Here is a 23839-nt window from a genome sequence, read left to right as displayed (position 1 = left end):
TCTTCACGCTCACCTAGGGCCTACCCCCTTTGCTCTCCAGGCATGTGCAAAGCTCTGTGAAGTGGTGGGATTTGAGTTAGAGCCACACCTTCTCCAGGGCTGGATGTCCTGTCTGACCTCTGCAGAGGCCACCAGCTGTCTACTACCCAGGTCTGCAAGAAATCAAGACAGGCAGAGACTTAAATCAAAAAATATTTTTTGGGGGGATGGAGGGAAACACTACACCACTAGGTTTTTTTTATATGAGGATTGGGGAACCATTAGATCACCAAAAAATACTATAAGGGGGAACTACTGGACTACCATGTAATACTGTGGTGGGGGCACTAGGCCACCAGGGAATACTGGGCATTTAAGGGGGCACTCTGCCTACTTATGGATGGTGCATTCTGTGGGAAATGCTGCTAGTCTTTTTATTTATTTATTTTGTTCTGTTGAAAAAGCTTTTTTTTTAAAAGTGGAATATAACCCTGCATTTCAACTTTGCTCTAAAACATTATTTACAGCATATTATATGCAACCAGCATTCTTTTTTTTTTTTTTTTTTTTTTTTACTAGACCAGCATTGGAAGGGTTACACACAGAACTTTAAAGTTCCGTGGAGAGAAAAACTGCAGCAGCCGAAGTTTAGATAGATACATTTAAGTAAACACAATGTAACAAGTGAGGAATGTGACTCCCTCTCTCTGACTGTACAGGAGCTGGAGGACAGCCAGAGTGTGTAACATTCACCACTTGTTACATTGTGTTTACTTAAAGGGACTCCGAGCAGTGCAGAAACTATGGAAAGATGTGCATCATTTTAAAGCTCTCTTTCTCCTCTTTCCAATGATATATAAACCACCACCCTACGCCTTTTAGTTTTCGCTAAAATAGAGAAAACTAAAATGCGTAGGGCAACGATTTAGGTGTCGTCAGAAAGAGGAGAAAGAGAGCTTTAAAATGATATCCATCTTGCCATAGTTATATTGTATTACACAGGGCGACTTTTTCTCAAAGTCAGCAGCTGCATTCAGCAGAATGGAGCTGCTGACACTGGGGAAAGTGTCGTCCTGTGTAATACAATATAACTATGGCAAGATGGATATCATTTTAAAGCTCTCTCCTCTTTCTGATGACACCTAAATCGTTGCCCTACGCATTTTAGTTTTCTCTATTTTCGCGATCGAAATCACGGCCGCGGCAATTTCAATCGCGAAAATAGCGAAAACTAAAAGACGCAGGGCGGTGGTTTATATATCATTGGAAAGAGAAGAAAGAGAGCTTTAAAATGATATGCATCTTTCCATAGTTTCTGCACTGCTCGGAGTCCCTTTAAATGTATCTATCTAAACTTCGGATGCGGCAGCATTTCTCTCCACGGAACTTTAAAGCTCTGTGTGTAACCCTTCTAATGCTGGTCTAGTAAAAAAAAAATGCTGGTTGCATATAATATGCAGAGAAGATGAAATCCGCACACCCGCAGGTAAAGTCCAAGGGTTTTTATTTATTCAAATCCAACTCACAAAAACAGTAAAATGGCTGACATGTTTCGGATCATATCCTTACTCATAGCCTAAACACACTGACATCTCGGTGGATCATATATACTACCAGAACCGCCCCTAAGGGCGTATACTCATGAGATCATCAAAGATCAACCTTGATTTGGATTTAAAGGTGCAGGAATCACAACTGCCAAAGTATATATATGTCCACCATCACATATATGTCCACCATTGTGATGGTGGACATATATATACTTTGGCAATATATATGTTATTGTTATTATTATTTATTTATTTTGAAATATATTTTTTCCCTACACCAATCAGGCTTTCTTTGAAGAACATTTTGCTAAGAATTATTTTCTCAGTTTTTGGCCACTTTTGTTTTAAAATAACGTTCTACTGTGGATAAAACCCACAAATTTTATTTGCCAATTTGTTCCGGCTACTACAATGTTTCGAATATTTCCTAGTGTATAATGACAATATTTTATTTGGAAATAAGTGTATTTTTTTTTTATTTTGAGTCCATCACGAATTACAAGCCCATATAGGCAAAAATAACAGTACTATACCCTCACAATATACAAAAGTTCACTCCCTTCTAGGGTAACTATTTGTTTTTTTTTGTTTTTTTCTTTTTCCTCCTGCGTTTGTTTTTGGTTTGCTAGGGGAGGCAGGAAGCGGGTATTTATTTTTAATTAATGTACAAAGGTGTGAATTTAGTCTAAAATGTGTCTTTTTATTTTTGGATGTGTATTTTGTCATCGGGATTAACAGTATGTTAAAAATATCTGGTTCAGGGATACTTTAATTATCACTGAAATCTGCCTTTTTCTTTTAAAACAAATATTAGCTCCTGTACACTTCCACAGCAATGCATGTGTGAATGACCAGGAATCACATTACTTTAGTATGATCCAACTCTCTTATTTTCATCCTGGCCATACAGGCAGGCCCTAACACAGGGGTAGGGAACCTATGGCTCGGGTGCCAGATGTGGCTCTTTTGATGGCTGGATCTGACTCGCATACAAATCAGTAGGGATTGATTCACTAAGCTACACTGCTCAAGCAGCGCAATTAAAATTTTCAAAGTAGGCACGCTACTGCTGTAGCATGCACAACTAACTTATTTGCCCTTCCCGCAAAATGAACAGCTGCTCCAATTGTCCCACTCTGGACCCTGTCAGGTCCAGTGACTTTGTAAGACGAGATCCCCGCACTTTGACCCAATAGGCTGTCTATCAATTGACGGGCAGCCTATTGGGCCAAAGTGTGGTGATCTTGTCCTACAAAGTGAATCAAACCCCAAGTCAGCTAGCTAATTGTACAAGCTGTTAGTCAGTATTTCTCCTGCCTGGCTCTCTGTGAAATTGCTGATGTTGCTGAAACCCAAGAGAAGCTGAAGACGTGTCTGACCCCTCCGTTTCCCGGAGGATCAACTGTGTATACACATCACCCTGGAAATAGGTTATACTGGCTTCAAAGTATTCCCAGTTGTGGAATTTGTTAGGCGGGCAGCACTAAATTTGTGGAAGGGCTAAAGCTGATAGCGGGGCAGCATTTGTTTTAAAGCAAGTCTAAAGAGAAAACAGATGCTCGCTAAGGAGAGGGAATGCTCAGAGTCCAATAGAGCCTTCCTGTTCTCACAGTGCTCACGTTTCAGCGTTCGATCCCACGTTAGCAGTTGGCATGCATGATCACGCTTTCTCGCTCACTCGTGCATGCTCAGTACAGAGCCCGTCCATCTTCTGGAGCACTTGGCTCCACGGCACTTGGCCTTCCACGGCGGTGAAAAAGTAAGCCGTCTCTGACCTATCAGACTGCTACCGTGGGATTCAACACACAAGTGTCATAATTAAAAAAAATAAATAAATAAATAAAAATCTGCTGTATTAAAAAAAGCATATTGTGACACCAAGCAAGTTATGCTGCTTTATGTATTCATGTGAAAAAATTAGGGCCGCCTATGAAAACCTGTGTGTTTTTGTAAGGCCTCTTTCACAGTGCGACGTTAAAGTTGCACGTTAAAGCTACATTTAACGCACAATAACTCACTGCAATGAAAAAATAATGCCCCATTCACAGTGCACACGTTGCGTTGGTGACTAACACTGCACGTTAAGTGAAAGTACTGCATGCTGTGCGTTATACATGTTATGAGCTGCATTGGACTGTTTGCACGTGCTCAGTAATGACTTGGAAACATACTTTTAATTGCCTGTATGTTCTACTGTATGCGACCATAACGGGGCATTAAGTTGCGGTGCAATATTTTTTGGGGCATTGCGTTGTAATTTGCGTTGCGACTTTAACGTTGCATCAAAACGCAACATCCTACTGTGAAAGAGGCCTAACGCTCATGGATATTTTGATCTCAATTTTAACAATACTGGTAGATTCAAGTAATATAGCTAAACCATTAAAACTGAAGAAAATACTCAATTAACACACAGGTGTATCACATCAAGTGAAGATTATTATTATTATTATTATTATTATTATCATCTAGATTCTAGAACATCATTACTCAGCATTTTGCAGGTGGTTTCCCCTATTAAAACCAGGGCTGTGGAGTCGGACCAAAAATCCACAGACTCCGACTCCTCAGTTTAGGATTCCACCGACTCCCGACTCCTCGACTCCGACTCCTCTAATTTGCATATTACAATTTTGTTGATTAAAAGTATGTAACATGAAATTCGTCTCTTAACTGCCAACGCTTAGGAATTTTACAAGACAACTGAAGTGAGAAGGATATGTAGTTCCCTTTAGACTAAAACTAGTCCTTGGTAAGAGTACTTGTAAAAGGTACAAACCGGAACATAGAACATCTATCAGGCCCTAGGCAATGTAAGCGTGGGTACATGTAAGAATGATGTGCAGGTACTCTGCAGGGGAATGAGGAGATTCTTCCTCTATTACACATTCTTCATGCACAATCTGAACAAGGTTTATGGGTGACAGACAACACCTGTGTTCAATGTGCACAGCATTCTCAGTGGATTCCCTGCAGCTCTGTGGGGAGTGCATATGTAGAGTATAGTACTACTGTGTAACAAAGTAAACCTGAGACAGATGAAATTAAAGTTTTATACATACCTGGGGCTTCCTCCAGCCGTCTTCAGGATAATCAGTCCCTCGTTGTCCTCCTCCACCACCTGGATCTTCTGCTATGAGTCCAGGTACTTGAGCCAGTCGGGCGTAGTGCGCATGCACACACTCCGCCGCCAGGAGCATACTACACCTGTGCAGCACTATTGCGCAGGTGCAGAATGTTCCTGGCTGTGGGAGCGGCATGCGGCCGGACAGCGCTGACTGGCTGAATTACCAGGACTCATAGCAGAAGATCCGGGTGGTGGAGGACAGCGAGGGACTGATTAGCCTGAAGGGGGCTGGAGGAAGCCCCAGGTATGTATAAAACTTTACTTTTCATCCGTCTCAGTTACCCTTTAATTTGTAGTCACCAAACCAAATTTTAACAACATATCAAATTATTTGATTTCATCAGCAAAGGGAGTGCATACATTTGCATAAATCAGCATCAGTGCAGAATTATTTCCATCTCATTGACCATCTCTATTAGTGACACAGCTACACATCAGGCTTTATTCTTACAGCATAGATGTTATTTAGTATATATAAGAGATTGTAAAAAGCAAAGTTCTGAAAGCGCTCTTTATCAGAGTCTGTGTAGTCCAAACGTTACAAAAATAGTCCTTATCTTCCCTTCATAACATATAATCCTCTCACCAGATGTTGTTGCTGATTGTATTATAGATCAGCAATGACAGCATTGGTTGATAGCATTGGTTGATATCTCAATCTTCACCAGGCTTCGAATTCACCAAAACATGGATTACCTCAAAGAGATGTATAGAACAACACATAGCGTAATACTGTCACATATATTGTGATTATCACCGTGCACCAACACCCTATGTGTGCTTCCACCTCTCGTTTATGAGCAACTTATACGCTCACCAGATATTATGCTGACCACGTGGACCAGCCAGTGCGCTTATGATCGGTTAGTCCCTCCTATGGATATATCCGCATTGACCTCACTCCTCTGCGAAGTACCCAGGTTGCTGTGAACTCGAATTAATAAAACAACATAGCGTAATCCAGATCACAAAACTTAGATCTACTCCTACACCTCAGTGCAAAACAGCAAACCACCAGTGCTCCCAGGCATATAGTAATAGGTTACGCTCACCGCATATAATGGCTGACCTCAAGATGACCAGCAATCGCGTTTAAATGGCGTTTAGTAGTCTTCTATGCACGCTGCCAAAGGCACACTTCCATATCCTCCTTCAACTCAAACAAACAGCATAGCATAGCATAATACTGTTTTATCTATGTAAAAATTTTAAAAGGTTACACTCACAAAGGTAAAATGATATGCGCATATCTCAAATAAGATCCCAGGCTCACCGCCGCTGCAGCTTGTACATGCAGCTTGTACATGCGTCTAACCCGTCTGCCGGAAGCCACGCCCTACCGGTTTCGTCACGTGTGACTCATCAGCCCCTGATGAGTCACACGTGACGAAACCGGTAGGGCGTGGCTTCCGGCAGACGGGTTAGACGCATGTACAAGCTGCAGCGGCGGTGAGCCTGGGATCTTATTTGAGATATGCGCATATCATTTTACCTTTGTGAGTGTAACCTTTTAAAATTTTTACATAAATAAAACAGTATTATGCTATGCTATGCTGTTTGTTTGAGTTGAAGGAGGATATGGAAGTGTGCCTTTTGGCAGCGTGCATAGAAGACTACTAAACGCCATTTAAACGCGATTGCTGGTCATCTTGAGGTCAGCCATTATATGCGGTGAGCGTAACCTATTACTATATGCCTGGGAGCACTGGTGGTTTGCTGTTTTGCACTGAGGTGTAGGAGTAGATCTAAGTTTTGTGATCTGGATTACGCTATGTTGTTTTATTAATTCGAGTTCACAGCAACCTGGGTACTTCGCAGAGGAGTGAGGTCAATGCGGATATATCCATAGGAGGGACTAACCGATCATAAGCGCACTGGCTGGTCCACGTGGTCAGCATAATATCTGGTGAGCGTATAAGTTGCTCATAAACGAGAGGTGGAAGCACACATAGGGTGTTGGTGCACGGTGATAATCACAATATATGTGACAGTATTACGCTATGTGTTGTTCTATACATCTCTTTGAGGTAATCCATGTTTTGGTGAATTCGAAGCCTGGTGAAGATTGAGATATCAACCAATGCTATCAACCAATGCTGTCATTGCTGATCTATAATACAATCAGCAACAACATCTGGTGAGAGGATTATATGTTATGAAGGGAAGATAAGGACTATTTTTGTAACGTTTGGACTACACAGACTCTGATAAAGAGCGCTTTCAGAACTTTGCTTTTTACAATCATTTAGGGTGTTCATACCCCCCATATCTGAAGCGATCCAGAGCCTTTTTTGACTAGTGTGTTGTATTTGGGGCAGGTTTGCCCAGGGAGGAGCGCTCTGTCCACTGTGTACATAGATATATAAGAGATTCCTGTGTACACATCATATATACAGTCACAATCAGATATGTATATCTGACCTTAAAATTACGGGGACTGCTTTATTGAAGCAGCACAAGTAACTAATTTTGATTGGTTTATTTCATTTTTGTGGACTAAGCATATCTATTACTGTATATATACTGTATATATACATTATTTTTAATGACTATTATCTGAGAAATAGAACATTTTATCATATTTTCTATTTTAATTAGTTACAAATTCATTAGAAGTCGGAGTCGGTGCATTTTTTCCCGACTCCGACTCCAGGCACCCAAAATTGCCCGACTCCACGACTCCGACTCCACAGCCCTGATTAAAACCTCAGACAATTCGTTTGTTGTGCTCTTAAGAGTGAACACCATGGTGAGATCAAAAGAGCTGTCTGAGGCCTTCATGTACAAGATACTACCAGCTTTGTAAATATAAAAATCGCAAGGAAATTTGGGCGTTAATAATAGTAGCCTATCTGCATATATTTTTTTTTTTTTTTTTTGTAAATCATTATTGTACTAGCGACTATTCCGAAGCATAATATTGAACTTTACGGATGTTCTATTCTATTCTCACATGAACCTTCCCTGCTTCTCTGCCTAACACTAACCTCTCTCCATCTATTATCTATGCCTAACACTACCTTCCCACCATCTATACTTCTCTCTCTCTTCATCTGCTTCTCTCTGTTAAGCTGTTCATTGGCTGCCAATTAAGGAAAATATCTATTTCATTTAACCCTAACCTACAAAGCTCTCCACATTCTCTCCCCAGTACATCTCCTCACTAGCTTCCAGATACTAAATCAACTGCTATCTCAGATCTGCACACGACCTTCACTTGTCCTCCTGTGGAATCACTTCCTTGCATTCATGTGTACAAGCTATCTCAGGTGCTTCACCTCTCCTCTGGAGTCCTATTCCACAGCACATTGTCACTCTCCAACTCTTTAAATCTTAACGCTCCCCCCCCCCCCCTTAGTATACGCTCTAACTTAAGCCATTGACCTCTGGCCAAGTTGTACTCCTTACTAGATAACCCAAAAGTACGCGGGCCTCTAGGAATGCATGTTGTATACTACCCCCACCTCTTGTCCTCCTGCACTTTCTGCTCCCCCTACAATGTAATTAAGTGGCGGCAGCCGCCATGGGCACCACGCATCTGATCCTTGGAGCCCTCGGGGTCAACTGCTTGTCTCTCACTCCTTCCCACTAGTGCTGGTCGAAACTGTAATTACTTGACCAGGAAGTACCAGCACTAGAGCGAAGGAGTGAGCGATACAAGTGGCTGATTATGCAGGCTCCAAGGCTCAGGTGAGTGATGCCGTGGTGGCTGCCGCAGCTTAATTACTTTACCGGGGGGTGGGGGGAGCATGGGAAGTGCAGGTCGCCAGGTAAACTGAGGTTGCCAGGACAGCAGCTGATCACCGCGGGCATCGGATCAGGTGAGTGATCCCTGCGGCCACCGACGCTAATTACTTTACACAGAGGGAGCGGAGCAGGACACCAGGGACAATACAGGGAGTCACTGATGCCAGCGGTTCATATCGATGGGCGATCGTAAGAGAAAATTTTTAGTTTGAAAAATATGGTAAATCATTCCATCCAAATTTTACAGGCCATGCCTACAATATTCTGTAAGTGATAACCTTTTAATTGAGTATAGCCACGCTGAAATATCTCAAAAGAATTCTAAATTAGTCATTCCGCTGTCTGGAAAGTAGACTGAGTGGAGGACTTTCAAAACAACTGCCAACAACCTGCTCAGGTTTGGTCGTCAAAGCAAGTTCATCCTGAGAGCAGACCGCAAGTTGCTGAAACAAGTCTCTTAACCCTAAAATGTAATTATGGATCTTGCAACAGGTTTTTGCTACTGCTGATGTCTAAGTGCATGCCTTTACAATTAAAATGCACAACTGAAGGTGGCCATATATTAGGGGACTTGGTAGCTGATTAACCATCTGATTCGATTATTTTAATTGAATTGGATGAAAATTTGTGCCGTAAAGTGCACGCCCTACCGACAAAGTGACCAATTTTGGACCAGTTGGGTAATTCCGCTGGAGTGACTACTTTATGTAATTTGGAATGCCTGTTGTTGTTCATACGTTCCAGGTAAAGTGTCGTAACCAGAAAATCAGTATTGTGGAAAAAAGACACATGCCGTATTGTCTGGTTGAACTTGGACTAAACAATGTAAAGGGGGAAGAGGCGCCCAGAGCAGATAAAATACGTTAAAAACAAATAAAATGAAAAAAGTGAGGTGGCTTACCTCAATGAAGACAAATTCACGTATTAATAGAATTTTATTGCACTGGCAACGCGTTTCGTGGGTGCATACCCACTTCCTCAGGCCAAATAGCAGTGCCTAATAGTGCTTGTAGCCACAAATAAGGCGCCTCTCATTACTGACTAAACAATAGCCTGCACCCTCACATAACTCCAGTTGATCCAGAAGAATGCAAAAAAAGAGGCCAATTACCCCTAAAAGTGAACCTGAAGTGAAGAAAATTGACTCTAGGTGGCAGGGGCATAGCTAAGGAGCTATTGGCCCCGGTGCAAGTCTTACATTGGGCCCCCCAAGCACTGTTTACATAACAATTGATACAGCGCACAGAAAACCTGCCAAGGTCAACCAGTGTCGGAGGTACAAGAAGGGGATCGGAAACAGCTTGTTTATGATTACAACTATTTAGAGCATCTATAGAAGTGATTATTACCAGCACAGGACCAATAGGAAGCTAATACTGTGTTTGAGGGAGGGCCTCATGGGGTATTTCTGCCAGAAAACTAAAGGAATTCTGCTAGTGCCCTTGAATTGTTATTGTTGTGAAAAGCTTGGAGTTCTCTGCACTGGATCGAGCAGCTGGAGTAGGACAGGGGAATCCTTGTTAGGATCCAGAGGCTTCCCTGTACCAGGATAAGTATCTGTTTTTTGTTCATTTTAAATTCACAGGTTGCCTTTAAAGAGTAACTGTCAGGCTGCAGAAGCTAATTTAAACCTCTATTCTCCTGTGTTAAACAGTTTAGAAGGAAGCCCAAAAGCCATTAGTGAAGATAAAAATCTCAGTTACCTTTGATGTGTGCTTATCAGCAAGGCTGTTAAAACCCAAGAGGACGCAAGCCGCATACTATACTGCAAAGCATTCTGGGGCCCTCCCCTCGGCTGCTGAGACGTTACAGCAGCTTGTAATCAGTCCAGCGCGTAGCACTGATAAATCTCCGGGCAGAGTACACTGCAGGAGTCAGCTATTGTTCCTAGCCACATGGCTCATTAATATTCACTGCACACTGTGTTCAAGTACGAGCTTATCTGTGATCAGGAAGCAGGCAGGACATGACGACACATTTGACAGAAAAACATGGAGCCTGCCATGAGCTGTCAGGAGCATCTATCTCTGCATATACTATATACAAATTCTGTGAAATCCAAACGTGGACAGTGAAATGCATATGTAATGTAAGTACAGCCAATCTTTAGCTACTGATATATGTGTTTATTTTCTCTGAGACCTTATACCTAACAGCTCCTCTTTAAAGAGTACTTCCAGTGTAAATGACATGACGCTGGATTGGGGGGGGGGGTCTCAGGGTTAATTACTCACCTGATCAACAGTCTTTTTTTTTTTTTTTTTTTTTTTTTTTTTTTTTTTTTTTTTATTCATTCAGGTGTGCGCAATGCCCCCTCGGAAATGCGGCCATGGCAGGTTTTCTTTGAAGTTTTGCCAAGGCTCTGGCCACCCTGAGCACACACTCCATCCCTCATCTTGCATCATTAAGACACACTTGAATATATTGCAAAAAAAATTTCCTCCATGCACAGATCTTGTCCCAGAGTCCTTTTAAGAAAACTTGGGGGTAAAAAAGCTCACCTTCCAAGCGTTTTTTTTTTGTTTGTTTCTTTTTTAATCTGATGTATTTATACATGTTATTTAGATCTCCTCCAATGTGTCTTTGTTTTTTCCCCCTCTCTCCAGACTAAGCCCAGTTTCTCTAACCTTTCCTATAACTTGATCATCTAGTTACTTACTTTCTGTTGCATTGCCTTTTTGAAGGACAAAACAGAAGACCTCTCTACAGAAACTACCTCTACAGAAACTACTGTAGAGAAGCAAACCGAGCCACAAAAAGAAGAGTATGGCCCCTCCACATCACACAATGTCAGAGGAGTCAAGTTGGGGTCCAAAAGACCAAGAGAAGGTGGCAGAAGAAGGAACACACAGGGTTCAAGTATGTATAGTGATTTGGATATACAGGTCCTTCTCAAAAAATTAGCATATTGTGATAAAGTTCATTATTTTCTGTAATGTACTGATAAACATTAGACTTTCATATATTTTAGATTCATTACACACAACTGACATAGTTCAAGCCTTTTATTGTTTTGATATTGATGATTTTGGCATACAGCTCATGAAAACCCAAAATTCCAATCTCAAAAAATTAGCATATTTCATCCGACCAATAAAAGAAGTGTTTTTAAAACACAAAAAGTCAACTTTCAAATAATTATGTTCAGTTATGCACTCAATACTTGGTTGGGAATCCTTTTGCAGAAATGACTGCTTCAATGTGGCGTGGCATGGAGGCAATCAGCTTGTGGCACTGCTCAGGTGTAATGGAGGCCCAGGATGCTTCGATAGCGGCCTTAAGCTCATCCAGAGTGTTGGGTCTTGCGTCTGTCAACTCCCTCTTCACAATATCCCACAGATTCTCTATGGGGTTCAGGTCAGGAGAGTTGGCAGGCCAATTGAGCACAGTAATACCATGGTCAGTAAACTATTTACCAGTGGTTTTCGCACTGTGAGCAGGAGCCAGGTCATGCTGAAAAATGAAATCTTCATCTCCATAAAGCTTTTCAGCAGATGGAAGCATGAAGTGCTCCAAAATCTCCTGATAGCTAGCTGCATTGACCCTGCCCATGATAAAACACAGTGGACCAACACCAGCAGCTGACATGGCACCCCAGACCATCACTGACTGTGGGTACTTGACACTGGACTTCAGGCATTTTGGCATTTCCCTCTCCCCAGTCTTCCTCCAGACTCTGGCACCTTGATTTCCGAATGACATGCAAAAGTTGCTTTCATCCGAAAAAAGTACTTTGGACCACTGAGCAACAGTCCAGTGCTGCTTCTCTGTAGCCCAGGTCAGGCGCTTCTGCCGCTGTTTCTGGTTCAAAAGTGGCTTGACCTGGGGAATGCGGCACCTGTAGCCCATTTCCTGCACATGCCTGTACACGGTGGCTCTGGATGTTTCTACTCCAGACTCAGTCCACTGCTTCCGCAGGTCCCCCAAGGTCTGGAATCGGTCCATCTCCACAATCTTCCTCGGTGTCCGCTCACCTCTTTTCATTGTGCAGCGTTTTCTGCCACACTTTTTCCTTCCCACAAACTTCCCACTGAGGTGCCTTGATACAGCACTATGAGAACAGCCTATTCGTTCAGAAATTTCTTTGTGTCTTACCCTCTTCCTTGAGGGTGTCAATGATGGCCTTCTGGACAGCAGTCAGGTCGGCAGTCTTACCCATGATTGTGGTTTTGAGTAATGAACCAGGCTGGGAGTTTTTAAAAGACTCAGGAATCTTTTGCAGGTGTTTAGAGTTAGTTAGTTGATTCAGATGATTAGGTTAATAGCTCGTTTAGAGAACCTTTTCATGATATGGTAATTTTTTGAGATAGGAATTTTGGGTTTTCATGAGCTGTATGCCAAAATCATCAATATTAAAACAATAAAAGGCTTGAACTACTTCAGTTGTGTGTAATGAATCTAAAATATATAAAATTCTAATGTTTATCAGTACATTACAGAAAATAATGTAATAAATTAAAATGTATGTGAACACTTTGCAATGATGTAGATTTCTGCACAAATTGGTCATAAAGTGTGATCTGATCTTCATCTAAATCACAACAATACACAATCACAGTCTGCTTAAACTAATACCACACAGTTAAATGTTTCCATGTTTTTATTAAACACACCATGTAAACATTCACAGTGCAGGGGGAAAAGGTACGTGAACCCTTGGATTTAATACGTGTTTGAACCTCCTTTGGCAGCAACAATTTAAACCAAATGTTTCCTGTAGTTGCAGATCAGACATGCAGAACGGCAGAAGTAATTATTGACCATTCCTCTTTACAGAACTGTTTCAGTTCAGCAATATTCTTGGAATGTTTGGTGTTAATCTCTTTCTTGAGGTCATGCCATTTGCATCTCAATCGCGTTGAGGTCAGGACTCTAACTGGGCCACTCCAAAAGGTGTATTTTCTTCTGTTTAAGCCTTCTGCTGCGTACAACTCTGCAATGATAGGAAGGGAGGTACCCACTCTTCCCCCACTAGGCATGCTGGTTGGTTGAGACTGCAGGATGCCCGAGTTCCGGTTAACCAGGACTTTACTGTACTATGTTTCAAACATACTATCTATATAGGTCTATCTGCACACTGTAATCATGGTGCCTTTACAGTGTCACCAACTACATCTCTGCCCTAAAAGATAAGCAACAGCATAATAATCTCTAAAGCAAAACCTTTCTTGGCTACAGCTGATGCAAATCCTCCAATAGATCTGCAGTGTGTCTACTTCTTCATGAAAGCAGACATATTGTTAAGGTCTTGTCTTTACAAATGAGCTCTCTGCCATAGCAGTCATTTGATACAGCTATGGGATCAAATTAAAACTTGTGCTTAGTCAAAGATGAGGGGCAATTATACAGGCTAAACCAGGCCTGGACAAACTTTACAAGGCCTGGGCCGCATTCCTGAAATTCCAAGACCATTTAACCCCCTCCCCCCCCCCCCCCCTTCCTTTTCCCTCCGTTAAAGGTTGCGAGCAGGGTTTTGAAACTCGCCTCGCTCACCGATGTCCTGCGTCACATTTCCATGACCACAGCACGTGACATTAGGACATGCCAGCGTATTACATGCTGGCGTGTCCTGACGTCATGCCATGTGATGTCCTGTTGCCATGGAGATGCGACGCGTGAGATGAGTTTTAAATTCCCCCGCTGCTTCACTCTCAACTTTTCACGGAGGGAAGGAGGGGAATCTGTCCGCCTGTCAGAGGGCCTGAGAAGCATCCGTATCCGACCCGCGGGTAGTAGTTTGCCAAGTACATACAGGGTGCATATATGTCTTCTTTCTGTCATGTGCTAGAGTTCAGGTCCACTTTAAACAAGCAAATCCTAAATCCCCCACAGTGTCCTCTGCTCACTCCAAACATTCAGCAAAATTCAGTAAGGAATGTGAAAACTTATCTCAAACTGTCAGTAATTTTAAAATGTAAATTCACTAAAGAACCTGATGTTAACACTTTTTGATACTTTTTTTTTTTTTTCCCTCACTCTAGTCCTTATTTTGTCATTCCTGTCATTACCTTTACACACTCGTATCAACAGTGCACACCAAAAATCGCTATGTTTCAGTGCAATTGCATAGCGCTTTTCACTAGCGTTTACTGGTGTTTGCCTAGCGTTTTTTTTTTTTTTTAATCTATTTTTTGTTTTCCTATACTTGACATTGAAGCACAATCGTCCCCAAAATGCTGCAGGACCTGCGTTTGTGAAAAATCACATCACTCCGGTGTGCATTAGCCTATAGAAATATATTAGCCAAGTGCTTTTCAAATAGTGCTTTTCAAAACGCTCAGAAGTGCTCTTGGTGTGTAGTAGCCTTAAGGCTCATACACACGGCATACATTTGTCTGTAGTTGTGAGGCAGTGACACAGACAAGAGACAACCGCATATTTCTGGCAGCAACAATTCGAGTTTGCGACAGTTGTACACACGTGAGAACAGAGTAAAGACACAACAGAAGCTGTCTGCCACAGACAACGTATAGTAGTAGTACTATGGTAGCGACTCTGCTGTCTGTAGAAGACTTTCATACACCCGACCAGACACCAACAAACTAAGCGGCAGTTCGTGAGACAAAAGCCACAAGAGATTCACCAGTTGAATCGCTCAAACTGTGAATCTCTTGTGGCTTTTGAGATACATTTGTACACACAGCGTACATCATTTGTACACACAGCGTACAAATGTCTGCGACAGTTTGTTCACAGCAAGCGACAAAGACCGTCAGCAGACACAGAATCTCATTCATGGCTGTGTCTGCTGACGGTCTTTGTCGCTTGCTGTGAACAAACTGTCGCAGACATTTGTACGCTGTGTGTATGGGCCTTTCACAGATGTATCTCAGTGGCACACTACATGTCCTGTTCTCCTCCTCCCCCTTTCCTCACTGATGATTGGAAAGTGTGTGTCTGTGTGTAGGGAGGGGAGGGTAGAGTACTGGGAGATACCAGTGCTGTAGAAGAACTGTGCTGGACTGTGCAGGGGATGCCTTGGCTATAATTGTGACTGCATGTAGGTTAAGGATCAGAGGGTCTGTTTCCACTACACACGTCCATCGAATTCAACGAGGAAACCAAGCACACCACCAGCCTGCTCCCTCACATATCCCTGTTGATTCAGAGGAAGGTGAAAAACCCTTACAAGGCATGGTCCAATTAGTCCCAAAATGGAAGAAAATCCTTCCCGACTCCAGATGGCAATCAGATAAAATCCCTGGATCAACACCACTGGGCATTACCTAGTAATTATAGCCATGGACGTCTTTCATCGCAAGGAAAACATCTAAGCCTCCTTCAGATGTAGAATTTGCTATAACTACTTCCTGTGGAAATGCATTCCTCATCTTAATCACTCTGTAAAGAAGTCTTTCCTGAATAAATGGCTTCAACTGCTGGCAGCTTAGCGGTCAGGCCCGCCAGCACATCCACCCTTCACAAGTGCTCTAAACCCACAGCTGAACTCCTGGTCCCCTACCTTTCGTGTCCCTACCTCTCCCTCTAGATTGTAAGCCTTTGGGCAGGGTCGTCCTCCTTTTGTGTCCTACCTGATCATGTACCTCCATTACTGTGAACCCATGCTATACATTTGAGTGAACCCAACTTGCCTAATCTCCATGCTCCCATCCAGTGACTAAGCATTACCTTGTACTCATACTGTGCTCCGTGATCTGGTTTTTCTTGTATTCCTGTATTGTCATATTGCTGTATGTCACCCCTAAATATTGTCTGTAACCTAAACTAATGTCCAGCGCTGCGTAACATGTTGGCGCTTTATAAATACAATAAATAAAATGTTTTTTCCTCCATGTGCAGAGCATGTCCTCTAGTCCTTTGTGCAGTCCTAGGGACAAAAAGATCATCCACCAAGCTTTTATATTGCCCTCTGATGTATTTATACATGTTAATTAGATCCCCTATAAGACCTCTTTTCTCTAGACTGAATAAACCCAGTTTATGTAACCTTTCCTGGTAACTAAGACCTTCCATCCCTCGTATCAATTTTGTTGCTCGTCTCTGCACCTGCTCTAAAACTGCAATATCTTTCCTGTAATGTGGTGCCCAGAACTGAATTCCATATTCCAGATGTGGCCTTACTAGAGAGTTGAACAGGGTCAATATTATGCTAGCAGCTAGTGTTTTTTTTTTTATTTCCCTTTTTAATGCATCTCAAAACTTTATTAGCTTTAGCTGCAGCGGCTTGACATTGAATACGATTATTTTACTTGTTGTCGATGAATACTCCTAAGTCCTTCTCCAAGTTTGATGTCCCTATCTGTATCCCGTTCATTTTGTATGGTGCTAGACCATTGGGGCGACCAAAATGAGTGACTTTACATTTTTCTGTCTCTCCGCTCTTGCGGCTCCACGCCCCACATGGTTGCTGTCGATTTGCATTACAGCACATCGGACTCCACACATGCTCCCCATGTGCTATAACATAATGCACTGGCAATCATGTGAGGCGTGGTTAAGCAGGTAAAGTATAAATGTGGGGGGGGGGGCACATTTTACACCAGGGGGAATTGCTGCCAGGGGTTTCCATCGTGTTCGCCCACAATTATCACATGCTGTTACCGCTGCACACCTGATTAAGCAATAAGCATTGATCGGCCTGACATTTTGCAGGATGTCCAATCTATACATGCAGCCAATTTCAAATCAATATTGGTTGCATTGTTGATCGGCATGCTTTAGGCGGCACAGATTTTCATTCAATAATTGTTGGTGGCCGAACACCAATGGTTTTTTTGGGGGGTTTTTTTGGCTACCAAATCGGTAGATGTATTGGGCAGCTTGTGGTCTAGGTGTTGTTTTGCTGTGGGTAAATTCTGCTGTGAACACTAAAATAAATGGGAAAGGCTGAACAAGTAATTTTTCTTATTTAAATATAAAGTCCAAACTTACTTTAATAGGCCAGGTTTTGTCACAATGATGTGGCTGCTGAACACCTTTCACAGTGAAAAACATAGCTGCTTACAATGTAAAATAAGAATGAGACCCCAAGAAGGAATTATTATTAATAATAATATGTATTACTACTACATATACAATTAATAATCTCTTGAGTTTTTCAGTTCACATTTGCTGTAACCTTTCAGCAGCCCCACCTGAGTTATCCCGCTTAAGATAACTTGAGGCAGAGCTGCTTCAGCAGGATCAGCTCTCCTCTTCCACCACCAAAAGGTGTTGTAACACTGGCATCCTCCTGTGGGTCCTGATCACATGATATACCATGTGATTGGGACCTGAAAGAGGATAGTGGCATTACTACATTGGGGGAAGAGGAGACTTGATCCTGCCTCCAAGTCAGGTAAATATCAAATGGCTCTGTGCACCTCTCTGCATAGGAAGGCTGGGGGAGGCACAAAATAATGTGGCACCACATACTTTCCTTGAACCCTTTTTAATTCTAATTAGTTCCTATGAGGTTTTTTGTTTTATAACATTAACACTGTTCTACACTTAGATGGGTATGGATGTTACAAAGTGGACTCTTGTGGTGACATGGTTATGGGATAACCGTGACAGAAGTATGCAAAAATTCTATGTGATCTTACATGATTCAGTTTTTTTTAAAAAAATGAGCATTGTAAATGGTTACTGTTCCTCTGCTTGATGTTCCTGCATGCTGTGAACCTTTTATGTATGTCTGTCTTCTTCTTTTCTTGAGCTATGTATTGTGCCAAATCCAATTCCGGGCATAACCCAGTTATGCTTGGCGAAAATAAACGATTCTGATTTATTGACTCAGCATGGAAAATATTGTTGAAGAATACCATATAACTCAAGAGACATTTTCCCCACAATCCTTCAGGGCAAAGGTGAGACGTAGCTCCCCCCAGGAACAGGAACAGACAGCACTTCCCCTATAAAAGTCACATGGTTAGTCCACCCTCAGTGCTGTTTGTTCCTGCGTCCAGGCAGGTCGGCATCTCCCCTTTGGGTGAAGCCTGTGTGCTGGGCTGCAGGTGGATCTCTTTGGGTGGCTGAGACTGTGGTACTGAGGCAGTCTGGCCATGCGCCCCAGGCTGGAGCTTTCCTGGGGTTTGCCTACCTTTCTCTCCCGCTTCCAGGGAGAGCAAGAGTGGAAGGCGTGGGTTCCCCTTGGCGGCCTTGCGGCGGAGTGAGCAGGACGGAGGTAAGCCGGCGGCCATGTGCAGCGTGGAGCGCATTGCGGCCATTAGGACGCTTGGCCGCGTCCGGATGCGTACTTTCCGGCGGGTATGCCGAAAGTAACAATTTGTAGTGCCGGCTCATTACTCTCTCTGCAGCTTCCGGGCCGCCACTCATCCATTCGCGGCAGGCCAGGTATGTTTCAAGGGGAAGCTGCGCGGGCCTGTAGCACTGTTGCTCAGAGAGAGTTTGTCCTGCGCTGGATGTGTCAGCTGGAAGCATGTCAGACGCTGAGAGGATTGAGAGCAACCAGGCCGCCCAAAAGGTGAGATAATGGTTTCTCTTTCTGGGCTGATTGTGCTATATGTGTGAGCAGAGTTACATGCCTTGTTGTGTTGTTGTTTATGCCAATACTAAGGCTTCTGCTAAATCTGCTGCTGCTGCAGATAAGCATAGGCATCCTCCTAATGATAAAACATGCCCTTTGTGCAATTTTTATGTTGCCCTATGCAAAAACTCTGTCAGTTGTGCATACAGAGGGTTGTAGGGGAGGAGCCGGGTCACTCTGTTCAGGATACATTGAATCCTTTAGAGAGGTGATTAATGCTTCATTGGAATCAATTAAGTCCTCATTATTGAATGCTAATCCATCCACTTCTCAGGTTGCTGTATCTGGAGTATCTGTGATTGAAGTTGATAGTTTCAGACACTAGAGAAATAGAATCTGAATCTGTTTCAAAGTTTAAATTCTGTATTGAGGATGTGGTAGCTGTTTTGTTTATTCATAATCAATTATACAAAGCTGAAGGATCCACTTAATTAAAAGGTGGATGTTTATTTGAAAAAGTCTTGGGAGGCTAGTGCGGCTATGTTTAGGCCGGCTTTTACCTCTACATCTGTGGCCACAACTTTGGAGCTGTGGATTAATCAGCTCAAAGCTAACATACTGGCTGGTGCACCTGTTTTGCAATTGTTTAATTCTATTGCTATTTTCATTTAAACTGCTGCATATTTATCAGATGCTTCTGCTGAAGCAATTAGGTTTACTGCCAGGTCCATTGCTCTGTTTCTATTAGAGCCTTGTGGCTTAAAATATGGGATGGTAATATCTCATCCAAAAACAGGCTGTGTGGTGTCCCTTTTTCAGGTGAATTGTTGTTTGGTCCAGAACTGGATTCAGCTTTGGAAAAAACATTGAATAAAAATAAAGTTTTGCTTAAGAAACAGAAGACTGTGGTAGCAATATTTTTCGTAAGCCAAGGAGTGATCAAAAGGATGCCTCTAAGGATCAAAGTAAAGGCAGGAGGTGGACTTTTGACAAGTCCAGGAAAGGGGGCTTTAAGTCTAAAGCTCTAGAGTCCCAGTCAGAATCCCAATGACTCGTGTCAGGCGGTGGGGGGAAGGCTAAGATACTTTCTCTTAGGTGGGCAAAAGTGTCAAAAAATCCATTTATTCGCCAGACAATAATGTTTGGTTTCCAAATAGTTTGCCCTTCCTCCACCATCAAGATTTGTGATCTCAAAGGCCCTAAGAGATCCCACTCTGGTTCCAGAGATTTTGAGCATATTGCAGAACATGCTAAGACAGAATTATTATTATTATTATTGATTTATAAAGCGCCAACATATTCCGTGGAGCTGTACAAGGTAATGGAATTCATCCTGTGCCTGATTCTGCACCTAACAAACCTGAGTCGGTTTATGAAAAATTTTCGGATGGAATCAGTAAGGGAGTTATTGTTTCCAGAGGCCTTTATAGCATCTCTGGATCTAAGAGATGCATATTGGCATATGCCGATTCACCAAAAATCACAAAAATTCTTAAGTTTTGCAGTGAGAATAAATGGGATGGTAGAACACTACCAGTTTGTTTGCCTCCTGTTTGGGATCACTTCTGCCCCAAGAATGTTCACAAAAATTCTGGGAGAAGCATTAATTCCGTTAAGGGAACAATCGATTTTTAATCATTCCGTATTTAGACGACTTGCTTATTCTAGGAAGTTCAGCAAAACAGCTGAAAATCCATTTGAATCTGGTATCGGAACATCTCCGATCCCTAGGTTGGATCATCAACCTGGAGAAGTCCTCTCTAATTCCAAGTCAGAGAACTCAGTTTCTTGGCATGCTAGTGGATTCAGTAAAACAGATGATTTTCCTTCCTCCCAAGAAGATTCTGAAGATAAGTTTGGCAGTGAAATCATTACAAGGGGAAGACAAAGTTTCCCTAAGAACGATTTTGTCGGTGTTTGGGTTAATGTCATCCACGATGGTGGCAGTTCCCTGGGCATTAGCGCATATCAGGAAGATACAGAGGTTCCTCCTAGAAAATTGGGACGGTCGTCCACAAACATTAGATTTCAAAGTCAAAATCCCTCAAACTGTGTGTCTCTGCAACGGTGGTTGGAGGAATCCTACCTTATGAATGGCAGGCCTTGGAAGGGGCCTGTAGACAACGTAATAACTACGGATGCAAGCGCCTGGGGCTGAGGAGCTCATATAGCTCACAGAGCCTTTCAGGGGAAATGGACAAAATCAGTCTCAAAGGTTATCCAATTGAAAGGAATTAACAGTAGTAAGGCTGGCTTTAGTTCAGGTGCAATCGATACTGTTGCAGTCCAATGTTCTGATCCAGTCGAACAACGTTACGGCAGTAGCGTTTATCAACAAACAGAGGCACGCGATTCCTGTTGTTGCAGGAGGAAGCGGAGGACATCTTGTCTTGGGCAGAAAAGAATGTGTCATCCTTGAGAGCTGTTCATCTCAAGGGAACACTCAATATACATGCAGACAAACTGAACAGAAGCAGGATTCTGTCATCAGAATGGTCTCTAAACAAGGAGGTTTTTTCGCAGACATCATAAAACGATGGGGAACACCGTCAATCGATCTGTTTGCAACAGAAGACAATACCCAGATTCAGACTTTTTTCTCTCTCAATCCAAGAGATCAAAGCAGGGGGGTGAATGCATTCATTCAGGAGTAGAACTTTCCACTTCTGTATGCATTTCCTCCTCTCAATTTGATTCCCGCGGTCATCAGCAAATGGAGAGGTTGTCAAAATTGGATGATTTTGATAGCACCTTGGTGACCGAGAAGGAGCTGGTTTTCAGCTCTTAGGTTAGCATCAGAAGACCCTTGGAGACTTCCTTGCAGGCCGGATCTACTGCTACAAGGGAACCTGTGGCATCCGCATCCAGGAAGATTGAATCTGTTAGTCTGGATCTTAAATTAGCCTTACTCAAAAAGTTGGGAGTATCTGAGAAGGCAGCCTCTACATTTGTTACTAGCTGTAAGGAAGTTACTAGGAGGATCTATCTGAAATACTGGAAGACTTTCCATCTTTGGTTATCTGGCTCTAAGATTGATAGCTTGTCAGTCCCAGCAGTCCTGGTTTCTCCAGGACGGTTGGGATAAAAATATTTGTGAGTACGCTTAAGGTGCAGATTGCTACCTTATCTGCTTTTTCAGGTATCCCCTTGTCTTCCTCTCCAATACTGAGATTTCGGAAGGCTCTATCTAGGAAACTGCCAGTTTACAAGCCATATGTTTCTCCTTGGGATTTATCGTTAGTATTAGAGGGGCTGTCCAAAGGTCCTTTTGAGCCGCTAGGGGACAGTTCTTTTAAATTTCTTACATTAAAGACGGTATTTTTAGTAGCCATCTCTACAGCCAGAAGGGTTAGTGAGCTACAGGCCTTGTCTATGAAAAGTCCTTATTTTCAGGATAGGTTAGTATTACAGACGGATCCAAAGTCTTGTCCAAAAGTTATGTCTAGGTTTCACAGGTCGCAGGATATTATTTTGCCTACCCTCTGTGAATCCAAGTTGTGGAAAAGAGAGGATTTTTCACTCATTAGATGTTAGAAGATGTGTTCTGGAATACTTGAACAGAGCTGCAGATGTCTGGAAGACCGATTCCTTATCTGTTTTATTTCAGGGAAAACTGTAGGTCAGATAGCTTCTAAATCTACTATAGCTAACTGGATTAGGTTAGCTATTATAGAAGCTTTCAGAGTTATGGGAAGTGAGGCTCCTGCTTCATTTAAAGCTCACTTTTCTAGAGCTAGGGCAGCTTCTTGGGCTAATAATGCAGGGGCTTCGCCTGAGCAAATATGTAAAGCAGCAACGTGGTCAAGCTTTTCTACGTTCATCTGTCATTACCGAATTAATGCAATGTCTGCACACGACCAGGCGGTTGGTAGAAACGTTCTCCAAGCATTGGTCCCACCCTGAGGTTGTATTACTTGTTAATCGTCTCACCTTTGCCCTGAAGGATTGTGGGGAAAAAGCAGAGTTAGTACCTGCTAACGATGTTTTCAACAATCCTTCAGGGCAACGATCCCACCCGGGTGTTAATTGTCTGTGTCTGATAGTTGCACGGTTATGGGTAGTGGAATGTTCACCTGTCGGGTACTTGGCTAAACGCACTGAGGGTGGACTAACCATGTGACTTTTTTATAGGGGAAGTGCTGTCTGTTCCTGTTCCTGGGGGGAGCTACGTCTCACCTTTGCCCTGAAGGATTGTTGAAAACATCGTTAGCAGGTACTAACTCTGCTTTTCTTGCGTTGGTTCCATGTATCCCTAATATAGAATATGGTTAATTTGTCTTTTTGGTATGTCTTTGTAATGGATAATTTTGGGTCATGTTATGTAATTAATTAGGTTTCAACAATTTGCCTATATATGGCAATACCTTTAAAAATGCTCACTTATTTCCATCAATATTATCTGGTGCTTCAATCTTTCATTTATTTCCTGCACAGGGAGGGGTCATCGATGTACGGCTTATGGCTGCAATCGTATATTTCTCAACATGCAAGATCTTATTAACCATGTATCTGTCCATTACAAACCTACTCAGTCGATGCAAGGTAAGGCCCTTTTAAGTGCTCCTAATAAGCTGGTACTCTTGCATTTTCTTGACTAATATCTTATGGATAGATTTTATATAGAGTACTAGATGAAGACCCACGTTGCTCGGGTTTGTATTTAGTTGTTGGGTCTGGCCACTTTTTCCACACATTCAGTCAATTAAAGTTTGTGAGTTTTGGGGTCCTTGGCATCAATAATGTTAGGGAAAAAAAAGTTAGAATAGAAGCAGTTTACATTTTTCCATTGAAATCAACCCATTCAAAAAATTGGCTGTGGCTCCGCCCCTTTTCTGAATTTGAATCCCAGTCACCCAATGATCTACTGTAACAGGTGTGATGCCATATGCCATTAACAATGTAAGAATGGCAGCAACTTAAATATTCCCCCCCCCCCCCCCCCTTTAAAATCAAGTTAAGTTTTAAATGGCGGTTGCAGATTCCATCCACTTTCTTGAATATTAATCC

General features: G+C 42.5%; 1 protein-coding gene across 1 annotated transcript in view; it reads left to right on the top strand.

The window, feature by feature from the left end:
- LOC137508566 (zinc finger protein 414-like) overlaps positions 1 to 23839 on the top strand; it is a 96524-nt gene that overhangs the window by 5984 nt on the left and 66701 nt on the right. The window contains exons 2-3 of the mRNA XM_068233762.1: positions 11088 to 11262; positions 23267 to 23374. Of these exons, the coding sequence (XP_068089863.1) occupies positions 11088 to 11262; positions 23267 to 23374 (283 nt within the window). The remainder of the gene's footprint in view (positions 1 to 11087; positions 11263 to 23266; positions 23375 to 23839) is intronic.

The sequence above is a fragment of the Hyperolius riggenbachi genome, chromosome 1 (assembly GCF_040937935.1).
Source record: "Hyperolius riggenbachi isolate aHypRig1 chromosome 1, aHypRig1.pri, whole genome shotgun sequence".
Taxonomy (NCBI): Eukaryota; Metazoa; Chordata; class Amphibia; order Anura; family Hyperoliidae; genus Hyperolius; species Hyperolius riggenbachi.
Note: the sequence above shows the minus strand (reverse complement) of the source record. Positions and strands in the feature narration are given on the sequence as shown.